Here is a 10,739-nt window from a genome sequence, read left to right as displayed (position 1 = left end):
ATTCGAATCACGGAGACTTCCAGTGAAATTTCGATGACCTCGACTTGAACTCTATCCTTTTTCTTTTAAAAATTCCCGCTAATAAGGTCGACCTTCTTACCAGGGGCTTTTAATTAAAGGTGAAAAAAAGGTTTGAAAATTGAGAGCAACTCTAGTTTTTTTAATTGAGTAGGGGTGATAAACTTTGGATTAGTGATTAGGGAGTTTTGACTTGCCCCAAAGTTATATTTTTAACACTTCGACCCCAAGCTTTGTTTTTTACACTTTTCCCACAAATTTTATTTTTAACTCTTTGACCCAACCCATATAAACCCTACAGAGCCAAAAAAAAAAAAAAAAAGGCGCCAATTTTTCTATTTGCCTGCGCTCTTTCCATCATTTTTGGCTCTTCTTTTTTGCTTCGTTTCTTCTTCTTCTTGCTGCTTCTTCTTCTTATTCTGCTGCTCGTTTCTTCTTCTTCTTCTTGTCCGCCATTGTTGCTCAAGAAAGAAAAAAATGAGACCACCTAATTTTGCAATTATTTGACTAGATTTTGTTCGTGTAGCATTGAGAATTACTTCATAAGTGTTTTCCACTCATTTGGTAAGTAAAACAATGTTGTTTTATTTCAATTTTTCATCTGGGTATAAATCTACTGATTTTCCAACAACTTACAGTAGCTGTTGTAGTTGTTGCAACAGATAATGTGGTTGTTGCAACTTCTACAACAAATTATGTAGTTGTTGTAATTTTTATATAAATAACCTACAACAACTGAGTGGGTTGTTGCAACAGGTATTACACTTATTGCAACAACTTAATGATTTGTTGGAGTCAGCTTCAGTTTTTGTCTGAAACAAAACCCAAAAAACTGAAGCTGCTTCCAACAGATTATTGACTTACTGCAACAAGTGGACTACTTGTTGCAACAAAATACACTTTTGCAACAACTCACTAATCTGTTGGACATTTTCAATGATCTGAACTAAAAAAAAGCTGCCGACTCAACAGATTAGTGACTTGTTGCAACAAGTTAATTACCTGTTGCAACAAGTAATCCACTTGTTCTAATAAGTCAATAATGTATTGGAACAACTGCTGCAGCTGTTTCATTTTGTTATAGTTTGCTATGTACTCTCATGATTAATTTTTTGTTAAATAAAATATCTTCAGGTACCTCGAACACCACTAATGAGTGACTCAATAACAATAGGGGTTGATTGCCATGGTGAATGGATCGAGAAGAACAATCGATATATTTGGCGATGGAAGGGTAGTGACACGTTAGAGACGATAGTGATGAGTGTCCAAAGAGATGTTGTGTTTGATGATTTTGTGAACCTAATCATCACCTATTGTGAATTAACTTGTGAACCAAAATATCTTGCCATCTCTTACATGCACAGCTCTTTTGAAAATCAGAGGGTCTTGCCACTTAAGATAACTGATTAGGTTCATTTGCGTGCTTATTTGAATGATGTAGCTAGGCCCATTTTAAGGGTATACGTTGTTGGAAGCCCGGTAGAGAACCACAATTTATCTCAAGACCAACAAGATGTGTTAAATAATGAATTGGATGGGGTGGATATGGATATCCCAGATAATGGAAGTGGGGTTGACCAGATTCCTATACCCGAAGTTGCGAGCAATATAGTGGGCACTACACAATCAATACAGTCTAGCCATGTTCAAGATGATGAAACAAGTTTTTATAAAGGAATGTCATTCTAGAACAAGGAAGCATTGGCAAATTCGTTGAAACTTGCTTGCTTGAAGAAAGATTTTAGAATCAAGAAGGTGATTAATTCGCGTACTGTGTATTGCTTTAGATGTGTACATCCGGAGTACAAGTGGTGGCTGAGGGCTGTGAAGCTTTTAAGTTCTGACAGATTTTGTATCAGAACCTACATAAAGAATCACGCATGTGGTTCTGAGCACATTACGAGCCATAATCCACACGCTTCAGCGAAAGTCATTGGTGAATACTTTAAAGATAAGTTTCCTTACGGTAAAGGCCCATCTACAAAAGATATAAATCAATCAATCCATATAGATTTGGGTTGTAAGGTAAGTTATTGGAAGGTCTGGAAGGGAATGGAGATTATAAAGGCTTTGACAAGGGAGACACATGAGCACGAGTACGCGGTGCTTGATGCGTACCCTTATATGCTTCGTTCTGCAAATCCCGGAAGTAAGACGGCATTGAAGGTTGATGAAAATGGGAAATTCAAGTACTTTTTTGTAGCCTATAAGGCTTGGATGCTTGGTTTTGCGCAAATGAAAAAAGTCATAGCTTTCGATGGGACATTCTTGAGGAGCAAGTACAAAGGAGTGTTGTTGTCAGCAGTTGCACAAGATGCGGAGAACCATATTTTTCCAGTGGCATTTTGTGTAGTAGACAAGGAGTGTGATGCTTCGTACAAATATTTTTTTGAACAAATGAGAAGCTATATAGAGGATACCCCTGAGTTGTGCATAATTTCTGAAAGACATCCAAGGATCAAAAAGGCGGTTTCATTTGTCTTCCCTACATGTCATTATGGTTTTTGCATGAGGCACCTAGGGAAAAATCTGAGAACCACCTTTCACAATGGGGCGGTCGTATCTCAATTTTATAAAACAGCAAAAGCGTACAATATTGATGTCTTCAATGACCATTTCAATCAAATGAAAGATTTGGTCCCTGGGGCCGCCGAACATCTTGAACGTGCTGGATTCCACAGATGGAGCAGGGCATTCTGCCCCGGAAATAGGTATTTGCACATTTCTGTTTCGAACAAGTAACATATCTGCTGCAGCTAATAGGTAACTTGTTGCAACAGATTGTCACATCCTAACCTTATTAGGGTGTGATGGGCACCCGACCCCACATCCGGAGCCGAGCGAACCCACAGACTCTTATTACGCACATAATTTTTTTTTTTCGAATAAAGCTAAAATGCAAAATACAACTTTTCGTAAATATTTTTCCTTTTCGTTGCTTGCAAATTACATAAAATTTGTAGCCAAACCGAACCAACATATATGACGTATCGGCTGATGGAGCCGCTTACAACTGACGACCAACACCCACGACGTTGTCTGCAAAGTCTCTAACACGAATCAAACATCACATATGTACTCTGACTCGGCAGTACTCCAGGAGCAATTGGAACTGCCAACCCAACTGGAGCATCTTCTATGATGGCTGCTAATCATCTGGGAGTACCTGCGCGGCATGAAACGCAGCCCCCGAAGAAAGGGGGTCAGTACGGAATATGTACTGAGTATGTAAGGCATGCAATACAGAGAGACACATAATCGAAATGTACGTAAATAACCGGTAAATACATTACTCGAATACTGAGACCCCTCACCTTTCGTACACAATTCATACATACCTGTCTCATATGCCAGAATGGGTACAGAAAATAAGTGAGTCAACCAGAGTACCAAAATGCTTATTTGGCAATCAAGGATCGCATGTCCGAAGAGGCGCAGAAAATACAGAGTGCACCGGTGATATCACACGTCGACGGGTACTGAGCGTACGGTAATGTTCAGACGAGGTCATGTATCGAACGAAATGCAGAACGTACAGAATACTCGGATGTCATCGGATATCGGACGAGATACGAACGTACGTGCCCAAATGATATCATGTAGCGGATGAAATACGAACGTACGTAATGCTCGTGATATCGACATATATCGGACGAATACGAATGCTACGTAATGCTCACATGATGTCATATATCACATATGCGTCTAACGTGTCCCGGCCCTCCGTGAGGGACTCGGTGGATAGACTCATCAATGCATATCAAAATTATAGATCACATATGCGTATAACGTGTCCCCTACCCCTCCGATAAGGGACTCGGTGAATATGATCATGTATAACGAATCATATGTCATATATGCAAATAACGTGTCCCGGCCCTTTGTTAAGGGACTCGGTAATATGGAACCATGCATGTCGAATCATGTACCAAGTATACATAACGTGTCCCGCCCTCTCTGCGCGGGTCTCGGTGAATACTCATCACATGTGCCATCCCCGGCCGCCATCCCCGTACCATCATATCATAAATATATACGGATAACGTGTCCCGACCCGCAAGTACGAGGGACTCGGTGAATAATGCGGAAGTGCGCACGAGATCATGTCCGGCCGGGACTCGGTGAATCATACCGTGGAGTACGCACGAGAACATAACATGCAATCGGCCGGACTCGGTGAAGATACATTGAGTCGAGCACAAACGAGTCGTGAGAAACCATATGCACACAAATCCGGACTCGATGGATACGTACAATTACCGACATTCGAAGGCTCAAAAACGAGTTTCGGGTTCTTCCGAGTTAGTATCGAAAGTTATGAGCGTTTGGAATACGAAACCTCTTCGGATCGTTTAAGCGATCCGAGATCGTACATGAAGAACATTAAGGCTTATAGAGCATACTCATATTAGAATACTCGGATCGTACGACTCATATCCGAATACACATAGCGTATACTTATATCGGACGCTCATACGGAGTACTCATATCGGAGTTATCATATCGAATGCTTACACCAAAATACTTAGATCGAATACCTATGTCAGAACACATATATATCAGAATATTTATTTTTGAATACTTATATCAGAATACTTATATCAGAATATTTACATCGGAATGCTTATATCAAAATATTTAAATCAGATCATCCGTACCGAAGCATTTATATCAGAATAGTCGAACCAGAATGCTCATATCTGAGTTACCAGACACTTATATCAAATTCGGAACAATAGTCAAAGGTTTCCTTAATTATCTTACGGAAATAAGGCAAATAGAACAATACAATTAAATCTCGGGGACTGTGGGCCCACCTCGGGTCAAGTCGGGTAACGAACATAAAAACGTGGTCATTATGTGCCATTGGATCATCCTCAAAGATTTCAAGGCATTCCGCTTTCATTTTCAAAAGTTACGGACGTTTGAACATTTCTTTACAATAAAGCGTAAGTTATTTAGTTCAATTCTACTGAATGAAAAAGGGATAAATATAAGCTCGGATTTCTAAGAGTAGAGTCATCCCCGAGGCTCAAATCATAGCCTATCACATCTAGGACATGCCAAGAGAAAGAAAGGGTAAGCCTTACATACCTTTTCCGCTGCTTACGCCTCTCCAAATTCAAATCCCGTTTGGCCCAAAATCTACAAATGGTCATGTTTACCAATTGTCAATAGTAAGACTTTTAGAATTCAAATCTTTAATTCACTATTTGTCTACGAAATTTGGGCAGCATCTCCCCTATACATATAACATCCCCGAGACTTAACTCGGCTCCAAATATCAACAACCCAACCAACAACAATACCAATAACATCGATCGAATTGAAACGCATTCTAACATATATTGTCCTCTTTTCTATATAACATATCAACTTCCAATCTAACTTCGCATTTCCAAACCAATATCAATGTTTTCATATTCTTTTGCTAATCAAGATCATTTCAACACAATTCGGAAGTATTTCATGTCCTCTTACAAATTATTTGCTAAATATACAAAAAATTCCACCAAAGCCATAATTCATCCGAAACCTCCATTCTTCGACATAAATATTCATAACACGTTTTCATCTCCCAAATTCATTAGCGACAACCATAATTTGCACCTTAGCAATTCATTTTCATAATTACATAAAACTAGAATAAAATCATATAATTTCCTACAACAACTTAACAATAGATTCTCATGCTAACTTAACCATTCTTCTTTCCTTGCATCACAATACCAACTGACGAATTTATATCGCTATTTTTCCCGTTCTAATCCGTTAAAACTTTAAATAAACTTGTTAGCAATGAAAAGGAGCCTTATCCATACCTTAAGAATTCAGCCACCACGTTATCACCCTCCTCCTTGGTTGATTTTTAACTCAAATTGAAGACAACGCAGCGTACAACACTTTTCCCTTCATGGGCTTCGGATTCGGGGCTCGGATTTTGGTCAAAATTGATTTTCTTCTCCAAGGCTTTTTTTCTCTCTATCTCCAGAATTTTCTGGTTGTTCCAGGTCTGAAAATGAGGAGGGAAGTTCTAAAATATCACTTATATAACATGGGTCATGGGCCTAACCCGGTTGGGCCCGAGTTGGGCCTAGCTCACTGACCTTTCGGACTTAAAACGTTCATATCTCCTTGTCCGACGTCACCTTGGATCCCATGACCTATGGTTGGAAAGCTAATTCAATTATATACAACTTATATTTCTTGATATTTTTTCCAAATTCCAAACTTATAATACCATTTTTGCCCCTCGAAGTCAGTCACCAAAAACATTTTCTTAAAAATATTCGTTTAGAGGGCTTCTACTTTGATTTGGCCCAAGGGTCCTTCGTGAGTTGTGTTTAACTTCACATATGTGATTCATATGAATTTTCAGATGTTCCAAAAAAATCTCGATGTGTGGGCCCCACCTCGCACAAATAATCCGACGTTCAAAAATACGGATACAACACTATCAACTCGAGTTTAAATTATGTAGCAACAACATGATTGTCAATTCAATTTTTTTTTGAGGAAGCACGTGTCACGCTCATGCTTTGAAAATGCGGGATATAACACAGATATTGTACTTGTTGTGATTTTTCCAACAGCTGAGCCACCTGTTCCAACACTAATATGTTTGTTTTGTCAGGTATAAATTTATGACGACAAATGCTGCTGAGTCAGTGAACTCAATGTTCAATGTTGAAAGAGAACTTCCCATTACTGCTCTATTTGATTCCATAAATAGAAGGTTTACTGAGAAATTTCATGAGAGGCGTATGGAGTTCATTGACTCACCAACCATCTTTGTTCCCTTAATAGAAAAAAAATATCAAAATTTGTCAACTTGGATAATAAGTTATTAGCCCATCAAATTGCCAACTACAAGTTCAGCGTCATCGGCCACGGTTCAGTTGCAATAGTCGATCTGCAAAGAAGATCTTGTACTTGTAGAGTTTTTGACCTGACAAAATACCTTGCCCACATGCTATGGCAAAATTTTCGAGTTCAATATGGTGAAGACTTTTGAAGGCGGATTTATAACTACTCATCTCTATATTATTGGGTGGAGAATTACATAATTGCATACTGTGAGGAAATGAATCCCGTGCCTTCTGAAGAATCTTGGGAAGTTCTTATGGAGATTTTAGAGAGGGAAATACCTCCTCCATATGTTGATCCGAGCAAACCGGGAAGAAGACGGGCAAAGAGGAGGTGTGGAATCGGGGAATCATTAGCAACGAGGAACAACAAATGCTCCATATGCAAAATAGCTGGCCATACTACATGCCCAAACCGAACTGTTCCATAGTTGTAAATCTTGCAATGTCTTGTAATAATAATTACTATTGTTGGTGTTTATGAAATTGGATTTTATGACATTTTTATGTTGTTCTTTCTTATAATGGAAAATTCTATTGTTTCTGTAAGTGAACTTGGTTTATATGATATGTTTCTGTGGTTTTGCAATTTCTGAACAGTTTTCGCCAAGTAAAAACTCTGTTGCAACAACTGTGTAACTTGTTAGGATTTTCCCAACAAGTGATCGAACTTGTTGCAGCAACTAACTTAACTCGGTTTTCCAACAAGTGACATGACCTGTTACAGCAAGTTATTTGGTGTTTTGAGTTTTTACAACAAATGGAATGAGTTGTTGCATAAACTCCTTAACTTGTTGTGTTTTATCCAACAAGTGATATGACTTGTTCAACAGCTATGTTACCTGCTGCAACAGATTATACAATTGCTGCAGCAGATTATACAATTGCTGCAATAGGTTATGCAATTGCTACAACAAATTATGCAATTGTTGCAGTAGATCATGCAATTGTTGTAACATATCATGCAATTGTCTTTCGATCATGTAATTGCTGCAACAACTAGGATATGAGTCATATATATTTAGTGATCAACAGAGGGAATCAATGATATTTAGTGTTAAACAAAGGGATTCAATGATATTTAGTGATCAATATATTTATCTAGTAACATCCTTAATGGATTAGACTGTAATTTCATTGATTAGATGGGTAATTCTAAGCGTATACTTCCCAAATCGAGCGATCGTTGGAGTAATTTGATGAGAACTACTTGATTCACCCATATTTAGATGTAAACAAAGAAAACCAATGATATTTATTATTTACTATATGTACCTAACCAATTTGATGGTATTCTGAGTCAGGACATATGATCAACTAAGCGTATTCTTCCCAAATCGAGGAGTAATTTGATGAGAACTACTTGATAAACCCATATTAAGATGTAAACAAAGAAAACCCATATTAAGATGTAAACAAAGAAAACCAATGATATTTATTATTTACTATATGTACCTAACCAATTTGATGGTATTCTGAGTCAGCACATATGACAAACTAAGCGTATTCTTTCCAACTCGAGCGATCTTTGGAGTAATTTGATGAGAACTACTTGATTCACCCATATTGAGATGTAAACAAATAAAATCAATGATATTTATTGTTTACTATATGTAACTTGTTTAAACAGGTTACTCATCTGTTGCAACAGATAAGCCACTTGTTGCAACATTGTTACACCTGGGAAATTTCCCCTTAGCATACAGTGGATAGACTAACGAGGGGTATGATGTATACGAGGTTGGAAAAGTAAGAAATAGTCTTTAATGGTCCTAATCAAGGTTTCCAAAGACATTCGAGTTAAGGAAAGAAAGTTGTTAAGGAAAGCGAGTTATAAGTTATGTGTCGGGCAAATTACGAGCATCAAGTCGATGATGTTTTAATAATGTTTTGGAGAAGAGTTATAATGTTCTTTAGATTGCTAATGAAGTGATAAACAAGTGTTAAGAAGGTTCCATAACGATTGGAGATCAAACGAGATGACGGGAACAACCTTGGTGAAACTGTGAGTTTCACGGCCAAGGTTCCACGGACCATATAATATTCCACGGACCGTGGATGAGTCCGTGGAACTGCCAGCAAAAATGTTGACTGGCTGGTCGTGAACCACGACCAGAACCACAGCCAACACCATGATCCACGGACCGTGAAACAGTCCGTGGAAGTCCCGACGGGCTGAACTTAGTTCAATTATATAATGATGCTCCCATCCCATTTATTTCATTTCCACACTTTTCTTCAACTTCTCAAGACCTCTAGAACCTTCCATATATTTCATCCACAAGAAAACAAGGGGAATCAAGGATCAACAACAAGAATTAAAGTGAATCAAGTGAAGGAAACCTCATTAAAGTCATCTAACTCAAGAAATCTCAAGAAAGGTGAAATAGGGTTTTGGTGCTAGAAGAGTACTTCCACCCAAGGCTTGTTTCTACGTTATCTAAGGTGAGTTTCATGGTATTTTCATGATGTTTTAAGTGTTAATAAGTTGAAGCACTTGGATTGTAGAAGAGTATCGAAAATGGGTCCTAAAATGGGTGAATAGTGCTATTGTTGAGTAGTAATTGGAATGAATCATAAAAATAGATATGTTGAGGTTATAAATATGTTATAAATGATATTTAGAACGTGGAATGAGTATTATATGTGAAAGAACATGATAGTGAACTTTGGTCGTGAACATGGAGAATTTGGAGTGAAATTGTGAAATATGGGCAATGCAATTGAATGATGCTTATTGTTTATGATATTGTGATTGATGTTGTGAATGTTGGGAGTTGATAGGGAATATGGAGGAAAGTAGTGTAAACAAAGGAAATGCTGCCCAATTTTCCTTAGCTTTAGTAAGTACGTTCTTATGATTGTCTAGCTAATGACGATACGAATTCCTTGCAGGTATAAACGAGTGCATCAAAGCAGAACGAGCAAGCAATAGAATAGTTAAGCAACAAAGGTATGTGAGTCTAGTCCCTTCTTTCCAAGGCATGAATTTCCTCCTTTCTCATGAATTCCCTATCTTCAAGAAAGCCAAGAGCCTTGTCCATGAATAGCTATATGAGATAAGAGAGATGCGATGAGTACAATAATGATGATGATAAGCTTAAGTCTAAAGATTCTAGAGTCCATGAGATAATGTTCCTATAAGGCTAATGACTCCATCTATAATCTATTTGATGTTGATCGTTATTGTTACATCCCGTATTTTGAACGACGAGACGATTCGGGTTAACTATGAAAAGTTAGGATTAAGACCCTTCCGGGATACGAAGTCGAGATGTGTGACCTTCGATTTTGTCGTGTGACCTAAGTGTGTATGACGTTATTGGTATGGAAACATCAAAGAAACTTCGGGACCAAAAGTGGAAATTGTGGAAGTTGACAATTATTGAAAAAAGGAGGGAGTAATATGGCCATGTGGCCGGCCACCTTTGAGTGGGCCATGGCCACATGGTTGGCCATAAATTGTAATATAAGGAATGACTTAAGGGACCATTTCATCATCTTCTCAAGACTTAGAAAAAAAAAACCAAGAACATTAGAGAGCAACCACCCATTCGGCCATGGTTCCAAAAAATTGAGTCCAAGATTAAGCCATCCTAAAATTATTTCTTCTAAGCAAACCTACTAATTGGAGGGTGGTGAGTAACGTGGAGTTGTTGTTTCAAGCGTTGGATTGTTCGTTTTCATCCTTGGCCAACTTTGGACAAATTGAAGGGTTGTGAAGAAAGGTAAATTCTAATCTTGTTTTATGAGTTATGAAGGGTTTATGTGTGTTGTTGTATGTTGTTATGGATGGAATTCATGAGAGTTTTGCATTTGAAGTTGGAGCCGTGTGTATGGTAGTTTAGCCGT

At 38.1% G+C, this 10,739-nt stretch overlaps 1 protein-coding gene across 1 annotated transcript; it reads left to right on the top strand.

Moving 5' to 3' along the window:
* The first annotated feature begins 1,170 nt into the window (after positions 1-1,170).
* LOC132042892 (uncharacterized) lies at positions 1,171-7,890 on the top strand. Its single transcript, XM_059433399.1, has 6 exons — positions 1,171-1,348; positions 1,463-1,700; positions 1,809-2,732; positions 6,656-6,757; positions 7,488-7,583; positions 7,701-7,890. The coding sequence occupies exons 1-6, from the start codon at positions 1,171-1,173 to the stop codon at positions 7,888-7,890; spliced, it is 1,728 nt and encodes a 575-aa protein (XP_059289382.1).
* The last annotated feature ends 2,849 nt before the right edge of the window (positions 7,891-10,739 follow it).

The sequence above is a fragment of the Lycium ferocissimum genome, unplaced genomic scaffold, assembly GCF_029784015.1.
Source record: "Lycium ferocissimum isolate CSIRO_LF1 unplaced genomic scaffold, AGI_CSIRO_Lferr_CH_V1 ctg19017, whole genome shotgun sequence".
Classification (NCBI taxonomy): Eukaryota; Viridiplantae; Streptophyta; class Magnoliopsida; order Solanales; family Solanaceae; genus Lycium; species Lycium ferocissimum.
The sequence above is the reverse complement of the archived record's forward strand: the minus strand, read 5'-3'. Positions and strand labels throughout refer to the sequence as shown.

Bases quoted from the DNA above. Each gene is read 5' to 3' on its own strand.
- LOC132042892 (XM_059433399.1), top strand. From the start codon at position 1,171: ATGAGTGACTCAATAACAATAGGGGTTGATTGCCATGGTGAATGGATC. The intron at 1,349-1,462 runs GTGAACCAAAAT...TGAATGATGTAG, and splicing joins CACCTATTGTGAATTAACTT to CTAGGCCCATTTTAAGGGTA. The intron at 6,758-7,487 runs GTTTACTGAGAA...ATTTCTGAACAG, and splicing joins TTTGATTCCATAAATAGAAG to TTTTCGCCAAGTAAAAACTC.